At 42.8% G+C, this 13,131-nt stretch overlaps 1 protein-coding gene across 1 annotated transcript in view; it reads right to left on the minus strand.

The window, feature by feature from the left end:
* The window catches only part of akt3b (v-akt murine thymoma viral oncogene homolog 3b), a 40,238-nt gene that overhangs the window by 21,335 nt on the left and 5,772 nt on the right, over positions 1-13,131 (minus strand). The window contains exons 2-4 of the mRNA XM_085458274.1: positions 7,104-7,570; positions 1,492-1,617; positions 1,299-1,410 (exon numbers count right to left, since the gene is read on the minus strand). Coding sequence (XP_085314400.1) covers positions 1,299-1,410; positions 1,492-1,617; positions 7,104-7,149 — 284 coding nt within the window. The 5' untranslated portion in view covers positions 7,150-7,570. The remainder of the gene's footprint in view (positions 1-1,298; positions 1,411-1,491; positions 1,618-7,103; positions 7,571-13,131) is intronic.

Here is a 13,131-nt window from a genome sequence, read left to right on the forward strand (position 1 = left end):
AATTCTATCCTGGATGAAAAATAATCCAAGTGGCACTCTGTCAATCTTTATAAATGTGAGCAATTGTTTTAAAATGCAACGTGAAAAAAATTACGAAACTCCGACTTCTTTGTCTTGCATCGTTTAGAGTCCTCAGTGTTCAGTTTAAGACATTTTCTTAAGATGTTTGTTACATTTTTTTCTTGCCTTTTAAAACTTTTTAAGGAACCTTTTGGATATACTTGGTCAAAACAAATTGTTCTTCAGGGTCTCTCACAGCGATCCACCATCCTCAAAACCAACCAAATCTGTGATAAAACCACCCCCACTCATGTGTTTTTAGTTTAATGTTGTTAGTAACAAATCATTTCACATCAGGTATCAGGTCTTTGTGCGTACATTTTTTTAGTGTTTACTTGCAAAACTTGACTTTCCATCTCAGTCCCACTCACTTCCTGACTGTCTTCTCATTGTGTTGATTGAATCCTGCTGTGTAAAGTAATTAGAATTTAATTCAACCATTTCCATAATCTGACCCACTCCTTTCATACTAGGTAATGACTCTCATATCTTTTTATTAAATATTATTTATTTTTTCTTCATAATAAATACACACAGTCAATGGAAGCCCACAATCTAATAAATTATTTACATTAAAAGAGCTGCAATGCATTTCCGTTTTCTCTGTCATACATGCACACTGTTCTAAACGCTGCATTTTTTTCCCTCCTACTCTTGGCTTTTTATGTCAGTGAGATAGGATATTGCTAATATGATTACTTCAACCCTAGAGGTATTTCTGTGAACACGGAAGCCTTACCGATCTGCCTTCGTAGATCTGCGTTTAATATCAAAGCCAATCAGAAGAACGTTCACTTAAAGAGAGGAGATACTTGTTTCAGAAGGAGGGGGGGTTGAACAGTGGTGTGGTGCCTCATAGTAAGAAGGTTCTGGATTCAAGCCTCTCAGGTTTAGATTGATTTGTGATTCTAAATTTCCCTGCGAAGAACACAGACAGGGCAGCGCACCCTACATCTTGCCTTTGGTCAGCTAAACTTCAGCTCCGGCCCCGCTGGAGGCTTAAGAAGTTAAAAATATGAAAGAATGTATTGAGGCTCTATAACAAGTATCAAAAGGACATTATTTTTAACTATAAATCAGACAAAGTTATTTAAACAGAATCTACGTAACTTCTGTAATATTTTTTCTCCTTTTCCTTAAGATGTATACCTTTTTTTTTTTTTTTTTAGAAGGATCTTCTTCATTATCCAAGGCTGCTGTAATAGTGAAATACAGGAATTTGTAAGATGACAGCTCACCTCTCATCAGGAGTGTCAACATGAAAAGTTCTTTCGATGACTGTCGTCCACTGCAGACAGCGGATGATAAAGGTGTTTGGCTTTGGCCGCTCCGTCTTCATCAGCTGGCATTCTGACAGTCACACAGAGAGATGTGTTGAGTCGTACAAAGTTAGTGATGTTTGAAACGTGCGATGATCTACTCATGGCTTACTTGCTACAGAGAAGTTGTTGAGTGGGTAGGCCAGGTCAGAGTCTTGTGGTTTGTCCTTGTAGCCGATGAAAGAGCCGTCTGTCTTCAGCAGAAAGTAGCGTGGTCGCCAATTCTTGATGTACTCTCCTGCAGGTAGGGAATAAAAGATAAAAATGGCACCAACAGCTCATACCCTGGTACTATCACGTCTTTTTAAACCTTTCATAAGTCTGTTCTATAAAATAGAATTAAGTACCAGTGCCAGCTCCTAATCCACAGATTACCACTAAGACCACTTTGGACTTTTATTTACTGGTGTTTTAATCATGAAGACCTCACACTAAACTAATGATAGCTGGGGAATGCTGTTCAAGTTCAGAAAGATCCAGAGATTACACTTTCAACTAGGATTAAAAACGTCTGCAAAGTCACAAACGAGTCATCCCTTTAAAACCTAGTAATTGTTATTTTGTGTCATTTTTTGTTTTACTCATTTTAGCTTCACCCCCAAACTCCATATAACAATTTATGTGTTGCTTCCCTGCTATCTGAGTCATATATTTGTGACATAATTACAACAAATGCTGTAATTATGCTGTGCTGTATCCATGTTACTTGGGTACATAGGGCGATCGTTGGGAGTTCGCCTTGTAATCAGAAGGTTGCCGGTTCGAGCCCCGGCTTGAACAGTCTCGGTCGTTGTGTCCTTGGGCAAGACACTTCACCCGTTGCCTACTGGTGGTGGTCAGAGGCCCCGGTGGCACCAGTGTTCGGCAGCCTCGCCTCTGTCAGTGCGCCCCAGGGTGGCTGTGGCTACAATGTAGCTGCCATCACCAGTGTGTGAATGAGTGGATGACTGGATGTGTGAAGCGCTTTGGGGTCCTTAGTAGTAGTCCTAGTAAAGCGCTATACAAACACAGGCCATTTACCATCTACCATGGATACATCCTATATATATATATATTTATATCTTGATAAATTAGAGAGTCATACTAGCAGCAGAGTTAACAAAGAACTGTGATATCAGTGATTAATATCTGAACCACTTTATGGTCTATCAAACAAGTCAAACCCTGAAGAAACTATGACATGTGATGACTCACAAGGCTTCAGAAAAAACAAAAAAAACAGTCTTATGGGAAGGATAAAGGCTTCGGCATGAGACAGACACCAAATATCTCTGTCAGTAAGATAACTGCCGCTGACAGCAGCTCTACTTTAAGGGTAAAGTAAGCAATTTTAGTGGGGGTCATTTATTAGAAAAAACAAACTCGACATTGTCGCAATTACTGTCAGCAGATTAAACGGGGAACCCTCCTGGCTCTAAGCAGCTGACACTTAGCTTGCTAAACATTAACAGCTAGTTATAGGCTAAAATTATGCCAGCTAACGTAAACACGCGAGCTTCACTGAATCATGAATTGATATCTGAACGTTTTACAGCCTCATTCAGAGTAAACAAACATGGTGATGCAGCATATTGTCAGCTGAGGTAAACAGTGGACTGACAGCCTACATTCATTACAGATGAACGGCGGCAAGAACAGCTCTTTGTCCTAGAGTGGCCAGCATAGCTAGGATTGTGCACTTCAATTGGGAGGGAAAACAGATTGTTGTCATCAATCTGACATCCATTGGTGAGATTTTACATACTGCACCTTTAAAGCTGGAGAAAGGTTTTTGAATGTATTTTTTGTCTCAACAGTCCACATCTCTGCTTAACAGAAACATGCTGTATGTCCAGATATTTGTACAGTGGAATAGTAGAACTACATTTTTTATATCAGTTGAGCTATTACTCATATAAATCTCTTCAAAATGTGTACTGTCTGGTCCTGCCCTACTTGACCTTTCAAACTGAATGATTTCCCATTAAGTTACAGTTTAAATCTATACCTGATCACATTAAACAACTTGCAGCTTCAGCTGGTCTTGCTTGGCCTCCCTCTTCCTTACTCCCAGGAGAGGGAACTTCCAACTCATTTACAACTTCTTTAGTCCATCCTCTTTAAACAAGCTATTTAAGGTTCTCTTGTTTTAAGGTCACCCTATCTGTAAGCCCCCTTCCTTCTGATTAACAAAAAGGTTTAAACAACAGGTTGGTGGGACCTCTGTGCCAACAGCCAGAGCAATGTGACATCACTGAATCCAAAAGTAGACCCCCCCCCCCCAAAAAAAACCAAACAAACAAACAAGCAAAGAAATAAAAACACAGGCACACAGCCTGAAGCCCAAGTCTTTGGCTCACAGGGATACATTGTAGAGACACTAAAGTCTTTTTTTTTTTTTTTAATCTTCAGCAATGTTTAATATAAACTTCTACCTTTATAGCAGCAGATATGAAAAAATGAAGGAGAGGTTAACAGATCCCTTTTAACATCTGTCAAATTAGATTAGAAAATTTAACTGATATGTGAAACATTTTACTTGCATTCTGTGAAAGCTAGCTATAGTGCAAAACTGTGCTTCCTCTGCTTTGTTTTAAACCAGCTATATGTAAAAATGTGTGTTCCCCACGCCCACTAATATGTAGTGTGGAAACTGTGTCCAAACTTTCCTGAACTTAATGTGAACTCTTGAGTTTTGATGTTGAAACAGCACAGAGAGCTTGTGAGGACAGCGTCCCTGAGACGGACATTAAGGCTGAATTATAAGAACACACAGAGGCGCAATAAACAATTCAGGGACTTGTGGGGGCCAGATAGGAAGGAACCAGAGTGTTAGGTCATCCTCTGTATGCTCATAGTGCCACTGAGAAACTTCCCCCTGCCTGCCAGCCAAAAGCCCTGAGCTCATACCAGACAAACCCACCTTCAGCAAACACAAACACACACTTACACAAACACAAAAACCAGTGTGGGAAATAAAACACACCAGCAAAGTGCAGTTCAGACTGGGCTGCAGCCCTGCAAAGCTTGCCTTCACTGCTCAATGTCTGGCAGGTAAACAACCATTGTTTGGAGGTTCTGTGCTTCAAACTGGCATGGTGGCTCAGGCCATGTCCACACATAGCTGGATAAAAACAAATCTATTATGACTGAAGCCGGTGTGTTGAAAAGCACAAGCGGTTTCTTTTTAAGCCCTCTTAGCAGTGAACTGATCTTAAAAATAAATTGGTAATAATAATAATCATTGGTTTATATGTTTAATAAGTAAAACAGCCAGAAGCAAAGTGAGCAACTAGTCAATGAGACAATTAGGACTTTTTTCAAGTGCAACAACAGTTGCTGTTGGTTCTAAGATCTTACTCTACCTTGCGCTACCCACCACAGACAGCAGCACCCTCCATTCCCCTCTCGCTTCTGTCAAAGAAAGTTCTTAACAAATAATGTGAAAAGTAAGACAGATGAGAGCCCCGTGAAACAGTGCAGCTCTAAAACACTCAACAGTCAGTTCACTGTGCTAGTCATAGGTAGGCTGAATCAGATTAAAAGGGCATAAAGCCACATTCTGCACAGACAACATGAACCTTATCTTGCAACAAGGCTGCAGATCCAAACACCACTACAAGTTAGTTACACTCAACTAATCTAATAATTTATGAATGCAGAGTATACCATTTGAGTGGAGTAATTCAAGTAAGCAGGTTAGGAAATTAATTATATTTCTTATAGACATCCTAGTCCTTTTCACTACAGGTGTGATATGTGCGATACGAAGATATATATCGGTCGACAAAATGAAAACATCTATAGTTTCAAATTATACGCTATTGTTTGTTTCGTGGTGTCGCAAAATACACAGTTTACGGCAATATTTTTTCATCGGGGCACGGAGAATACCACCGTGGCCAGTGAAGACGAGCCAGAACCAGGTAGCTCCAAACAGAAAGACCAGTCAAAACAAATCGAGGACCTTATTCCTAAACAAGGGGCTACCTCAGTTGCATGGACATGGTTTGGTTATGAAACGTCCGACAGGGACCAGAAAACTGTACTATGCAAATTATGCCTCAAACCGGTCCCCACAACGGACTCAAACATGACAAATCTCTTCTACCACCTACACAAGAATCATGTGAATGGGGAGATGAGAAGCAAAAAAGAGCCGTCAGGCGCTCAAAATAAACCTTAGACTCAAACGTTAGAACAGGCTTTTCCCCGCAGCATCCCATGCAATAAATACTCAAAGTTTCATGCATCGGTCAAAACACTCGACGCCCAGCTGGAAACACTTCACACAAGTCGAACTGCCTGAGATTCACAGAATTTACAGAAAAAGCGCTATTTTGTGATATATATCGTTATCGTGATGAGAAACATCTCATAACGGGATATGAGATTTTGGTCATATCCCACAGCCCTCATGATCTATTTCTATGATGACATAAATGATTGCATTTTCCCAGTTTTGCAGAACTGCTCAAAGATTGCACTTTGTTGAAGTGAAATGCAGTTAATTATAACAGAACAATATAATAATATATAACAAAAGCACGAATAAACAGGCATTTAACTACATTTAGTAGTGAAATGTATGTTCTTTGAAACTGACAGTTTTTTCAGTATCACTTCAAACGTATATTGGTCATAACAGAATAACAACTAACTTAAAAAAACAGTTGGTCTCTAATAAAATTAGCAACACATCAGCATCCTGGGTGTAACTAAAAAGAGAAAAGGCAAAGTTTGTGCCAATAGCTGGATACGACTGTTTTACAAATGTATTACAAGCCTTGGAGCCTCTTGAGTCTAACATGACTCCCTCTCAGTCCATCCAGCATGATTTTGATTTTTTTGTTTTAAGATAAACTTCAAACATTACTTTTTCCGATGTATATTAGACTGCTATTTCCCTTAATTGTATTTAAACAAGCATGAACAAACAATTAAAAAGCTAGAAAAGAGATTACTGAACCAGGCAAATGTTAAGAAACTAATTAAATTAATAGTATTTCACTTGTACAACTGATGTCCATCCACTTATGTTAACAAATCAGGGTAGGCTAAACTATTGATCACTGTATATAAACAGTAATCAATATGATTTTCTGCTCTTCTGCTAGAATTTAAGAGCATACCAACTGCTTTCCCTTCAAAACAATCCCACGTGTCTCTCCATCTCCTTCATCTTTCCTCCTTGCACAGAGGTGCACATGCATTAACAGTACAGCAGTGAATAGCATTATATTAATTGTGTTTAACTCCTGTGCAGGTGGGTTTCTAACAACTTTTGTGCTGAAAACTCAAACACATTCACACCATGACTTTGTCTGCAAAAAATTAATAAACCTTCCAGTTCTATTTTTAAGATTAATCCACATTTGGTGCTCTAACAGGTATTTGGGACGAGAGTTTAGTGTATATGGGAATGACAACTTTGGACAGCAGTGTAACTCTGTGGGACACAACAGAGGAATAACACATCAGGCTCTGGTTACACTGCAGGTCTGATTCTTCACTAGGTCTACAATTTAGCATTGATTAACCTGCCAATTATTTCTTCAATTTACTGCAATGTAGGATAAGCATAACAAATAAATACTACGTTTTTGCTTGAAAATCGAATCCATTATCAAATCACCATTCAATTCATTGCAGCTCTATTTGGAATGCTCAGAGCTACAAGGTTGCCAGATGTGTTTTTAAAGACCAGAGTTTAGAATTCCTAATAGAAAAAGAAGGAAAACTTGCCTCTTTTCTGGACCCAGCCTTCCTTGACGACGTTCTGGTCGCTCATGGTGGCTTCTCCTCGTGACCAGTTCTCCCAGCTCTCCCAGTATGGTGACCGTGAAGGGACAGTTGTTGGAGGGTTAGCAGGACAGTGGGTTTGTCTGAAGCTCAGTCAGCTGTCCGTCTGACCGCTTGACTTATTCTCATCAGACTTTAAATTCTTCCACTCACTGCCTAATAGATGAATAATTATACTTCTCTTGTCCACTATCACTTACTCTTTCCTCCTCTTGCCCTTCTGACCCAACCTGACTTTCTCCTGCTGCCTCTCTTCCCGTCTAGTGTTCCTCACCGTCTTTACTTTTCTTGCTCCCTCTTTCCCTCCCTCCCTCCTTCCTTTCTTCTCACTCCCTCTTTTACAGTGTTCCCTTCACTCTCTTGTTCTCTCAGAGTTCTTCAGTTTTCAGGCGGTCCAGTAGTGAGTCAGCCTGGAAGGAAACAACGACAGAGAAAGGAGAAAACTGAGAAGAAAAAAAACCCCACAGCAGGTCAGTGGATAGTTTCCTTCTCACAGCAAACACAGCAGGCAACCACTCATTGTTCAGAACCTTAGCACGCTTCCTGCCTCCTTAACTCCTTCCAACCTTTTCCTTGTTTCCTTTGTTACATCCCTTGCCAGACAATTTGCTATTTCTTTCATGTCTCTGGTTCCCAGCTCTGTAATTTTTTCATCTTCTCTTTCCTTTGTCTCTCTTCACTCACCTTTAAGTGAAGGAAATTCACGTATCTCATTCTCTCCTCTCCCATTTTCTATGCCAACTACCATTTAAGGTTGATTCTGTTCATCTGGGCGTAACGTTTTCAGTGGGAAAAATGCTACGTCCAGATGAGCAGAATCAACCTTTCAGGATTTGCTTGCCTGGATGATTGAGCATGCATCAAGACATCTATCATTTACCTGCTATCAACTTCCTGATGATTCTCATTTTCTTTTACTTCCTTTAGTCCTTTCTTGTCATGTTCCTTCTCTTCCTCACAAACTCATTTTCTTCCTGTCTTGTCCCCTCCCCATTCTGTCCCTCTCTTCATCATTTCTTGACTAGGTATACTAGTTTTTTCTCTTTCTCCGGTCCTTCATTCAGTTTCCCCATCCATCTCTCCCTTGGCTGACTTTTCCTCCTTCCACACAGAATTCCAGGACCTCCCAGTCTCACCCGTTTCCTTCCTTCCCTCCCTCCCCAGTTCTCACTCCTGCTTTCCTCCATCATTCATTTTAATTCTTTTGCCTCACTTTTTCAACTCCTGTCGCCCCCTTCTTCTTCACCAGCCCCTACTTTGATTCTTTTTCCTATTTCTATTTCTCTTCTCTCACCTTTTTCATCCATCCTCACATTTTTCCATCCTACCCCTCATAACCTTCTCTGACTATACCAACAGACTTCTCTGTTCTTAGGTAGGACTTCACAGTTGTGAGAATGTTGCTTGTTTATGTAAATAAGACTTACAGTAAATATGACAAGTTAATTGAGAACAATGGGACATATGTTTCTGTTTCTAGAACAATCTGCATTGTGTCAAACTTATGACTTAACTTATGTCTTAACTTATCAAGGTAACAACAACAAAAAGGCAGCGGCTACTATTTACTTTAATTCATTGATTTCCCAAGATAAATTGTTAGTCTTGAGTGTGAAAATGTACAATACACCAACAGCTGTTACATTATTTCATAGAACAGCTAAACAATTGGATAAAACTGTTTCTATATAAAATTTAAATACAGTGAAATAGTTTTTCCAGTTTAACTAGAAAAGGAGTTGGGAGTTTGCATATCATGTCAAAATAAATCAGATCCAGCTAGCTGCGGCTAAAGAGACTATTTCTCTCTGGGGATTAAATAGTCCATCCATCCACTGCAATTCGTCTGCAGCTGGGTTGCAGGGGCACCAGTCCAAGCAGAGACGCCCAGACCTGCCTTACCCCAGCCGCCTACTCCAGTTCTTCCGGAGGTTTCCAAATCAGCCAGGGGGTCTTCTCGTGGGGCATGTCTGGAATACATTACCTAAGAGGCACCAAGGAGGCACCCTAGTCAGATGACTGGTTCCTTTCGATGTGGAGGAGTAGCATCTCTATTCTGAGACCTTAATTAACCGAATTCCTCTCCCCATCTCTAATAGCCCTTTTCCATTAGTACATACTCGGGTCAGCTCGGTACAGCTCGACACGGTTTTTAGGGTTTTCCATCAGATGACAGAACCTGGTACCTGGCAACAAGGGAAATGCCCACACAGAAACAACACCGTGGTGCTGAGCCTGACAAAAAGCCACAGACCGAGCAGCAGGTATAACGTCGCCTTGACATCCACCTTTGTTCATGTCACATACAAATGACGACACGGGATGTTCAGCCATGTTGCTATAACAACCCCATGCACATTAAGTGGTACTCGATTGTAATGGAAAACAAGTTGTGCCGCCTCGAGTTGCTTTGTGCCAATTCAAGTAGGTAGCAACGGAAAAAGGGCTTAAGGAAGAGCCCAGCCACGCTTTGGAGGAAACTTTCAGCTGTCTATATCCTCAATCTCATTCTTTTGGTCACTACCCAAAGCTTGCCACCACAGCTGAGGATGGGGATGCAGACCAACTGGTAAATTGACAGCTTTGCTTTAATGCTCAGCTCTCAGTTTTCCACAATGAGTGTCTCCATTACTGCAGAAGCAGTACCAATCCATTCATCAATCAAACACTTCCCTCACCTATGAACAAGACACCAAGTTACTTAAACTACTCCAAAAAGCAATGATAAGATTTTGAGGCCACCAAAGTGAAGACCTTCTGCCACTTGGCTTCACCAAATTATTCTGTTCATAAAAAATTATGCACAGTGACAAAGAGCAGGTCCAGTGCTATGCAAGTCAGGGTGCAGCTTTAGGTGAAGGCCCTAACAGTCTGACTTCTGCCTTTTGAAACTAGATGTTGAGACATGGAACAACAGCTTTCAGCTGGGGAAGAACCATGAGCAAGTTTGGTTGACTCTTAATGGACTGCATTCCACACCTCCATTGTTGAGGTGTCTGTACAGAGCTGTGGCTGCGAGGTAGCTGATGCCTGTCATCGTGGCAACCTCCTAAGTAGATAGCAGACACCAAATGTGAAAAGAACTGTTGAATTAAAGAAGACGTCCCATAGGACTTTGTTAGATCGTATATTTCCTGAGATACCTGGCAAGTACCAAAAGGCAAAGTGGACTGTAACTCTGGCAGTGACAAAAGCAGAAACTCAGCTGTGGGAAAAGTTTGGTGAGATAAGATAAGATAAGATAAGATAAGATAACCTTTATTAGTCCCACACGTGGGAAATTTGTTTTGTCACAGCAGGAAGTGGACAGTGCAAAAGTTATGAGGCAAAAATTAGAATACAATAAGAATAAATACAGTACACAACTGTACAGAATAGAATAAAATACTATATACAGTAGAATAAAATAAAATAAATATACAATAAGATAAAAATAGAATACAAATACAAATACTATATACAACTGAGTAAAAATACAATGATGACAGAAAGGATTATTGCACTTAGTATTATTGCATATGTATGGATGTGTGTGCTTGATCAGTTAAAGTCTTTATTATGGAGTCTGACAGCAGTGGGGAGGAAAGACCTGCGAAATCTCTCCGTCCCACACCGTGGGTGCCGCAGTCTCCCACTGAAGGAGCTGCTCAGTGCTGTCACAGTCTGCTGCATGGGGTGGGAGATGTTGTCCATCAGGGATGACAGCTTAGCCGCCGTTCTCCTGTCACTCACCACCTCCACTGGGTCCAGAGGGCATCCTAGAACAGAGCTGGCCCTTCGGATCACCCTGTTCAGTCTCTTCCTGTCCCCAGCAGAGATGCTGCCGCCCCAGCAGACCACGCCATAAAAGATAGCAGAAGCCACAACAGAGTCATAGAATTTCTTCAGGAGTGGGCCCTCCACTCCAAACGACCTGAGTCTCCGCAGCAGGTACAGCCTGCTCTGCCCTTTCCTGTAGAGGGCGTCTGAGTTATGAGTCCAGTCCAGTCTATTGTTCAGATGAACACCAAGGTACCTGTAGCTGTCCACAGCCTCAATGTCCATACCTTGGATGTTCAGTGGTTGCAGTGGAGAATGCTTGTGCCTGCGGAAGTCTACCACCAGTTCCTTGGTTTTACTGGCGTTGATCTGGAGGTAGTTCAGCTGGCACCAGTCCACAAAGTCTTGGGTCAGACCTCTGTACTCCTTGTCGTCCCCATCAGTGATGAGGCCGACTATTGCAGAGTCATCAGAGAACTTCTGCAGGAAGCACTGGGTGGAATTGTGGGAGAAGTCTGCAGTGTAGATGGTGAAGAGGAACGGAGCCAGAACCGTTCCCTGTGGGGCCCCCGTACTGCAGACGACCCTGTCCGACACACAGCCCTGAGTCCTCACATACTGTGGTCGGTCGGTGAGGTAGTCCAGGATCCAGGTAGTGAGGTGATGGTCCACTCCAGAGTTCACCAGCTTGTCCTTTAGAACCGAGGGAAGAATGGTGTTGAAGGCACTGGAGAAATCAAAGAACATGATTCTCACAGTGCTTCCAGCGGTCTCCAGGTGAGCGAGGGAACGATGTAGGAGGTGAATGACGGCATCATCCGCTCCAATGCCAGGCTGGTAGGCAAACTGAAGTGGGTCCAGTGATGAGCTTATTAGGCGCCGAAGCTGAGCCAGGACCAACCGCTCCAGGGTCTTCATCAGGTGGGATGTCAGAGCCACCGGCCTGTAGCTGTTGAGGTCCTTGGGGCGTGAAGTCTTTGGCACTGGTACAACACAGGAGGTTTTCCAGAGCTGTGGGACTCTTCCCAACCTCAGGCTCAGGTTGAAGAGGTGCTCCATCACCCCACACAGTTGGTCCGCGCAGGACCTGACGACCCTCGAGCTGATGCCATCTGGACCCGCTGCCTTCTTGCCATTAATCCTCCTCAGTTCCCTCCTAACCTGGGTGGTTGAGAGAGACAGGCTGGAGCCTTGTGTTGAGTGTGTATTGGATGCTGTTGTTGGGGGTGGGGGGGAGTGAGCAGGGTGAATAGAGGAGGTGTGAAGTGTCTGAGGTGGAACAGCAGCAGTGGGGGTGGGTGAGTCTGCAGCCGATGTTGCAGACTGCCTCATGGCTGAGTCAAATCTGTTGAAGAAATGATTCAGTTCATTTGCCCATCTCACATCCCTCCCAGGCAGAGAGTTCTGCTGTTTGTGGCCCAAGATGGTTCTGAGGCCTCTCCAGACTTCACCAACGTTGTTTTGCTGAAGCTGGTTCTCCATCTTCTGCCTGTAGCTGTCCTTCCCATTCCTTATCAGTCCCCTCAACTCTCTCTGCACCCTTTTCAACTCCTCTTTGTCTTTGGATTTGAAGGCCCTCCTCTTCTGCTTGAGGACGGTTTTAATTTCTGGGGTAATCCAAGGTTTGTTGTTGGAGAAACACCGTACAGTCCTGGTAGGTACAGTGTTATCCACACAAAAGTTTATATAGTCAGTAATGCATGTAGTAAGGCTGTCGATGTCCTCACCGTGGTCATCACAAATCACCTCCCACACAGTCGACTCAAAACAATCCTTAAGAGCCTCCTCGCTCTCCTCTGACCATCTCTGTACTGTGCGGGTGGCTGGTGGCTCCCTGCGCACTAAGGGCTCATACACAGGGACAAGGTGCACCAGGTTGTGATCAGATCTGCCCAGGGGAGGGAGAGGTGATGAACTGTATGCCTCTTCAGCATTGGCATACAGTAAGTCCAGTGTTTTATTGACTCTGGTTGGGCAGGTCACATACTGGGTGAAGGTGGGCAGTGTGGAGTCCAGTGAGGCATGATTGAAGTCCCCTGATATTATGAGAAGGGCTCTCGGTGATTGTGTTTGCAGTCTGCTGACCACAGGGTGGAGAGAGTCACAGGCTGCATCCGCGTTGGCCGAGGGGGGGACATACGCTGTTATCGCGATAACATGCGAGAACTCCCGGGGCAGGTAGTACGGACGCATGCTAACGGCTAACAGCTCA

This window comes from Copadichromis virginalis, linkage group LG6 (genome assembly GCF_057382275.1).
Source record: "Copadichromis virginalis isolate Kocher_CV1m ecotype Utaka linkage group LG6, C_Virginalis_male_GT1.1, whole genome shotgun sequence".
Classification (NCBI taxonomy): Eukaryota; Metazoa; Chordata; class Actinopteri; order Cichliformes; family Cichlidae; genus Copadichromis; species Copadichromis virginalis.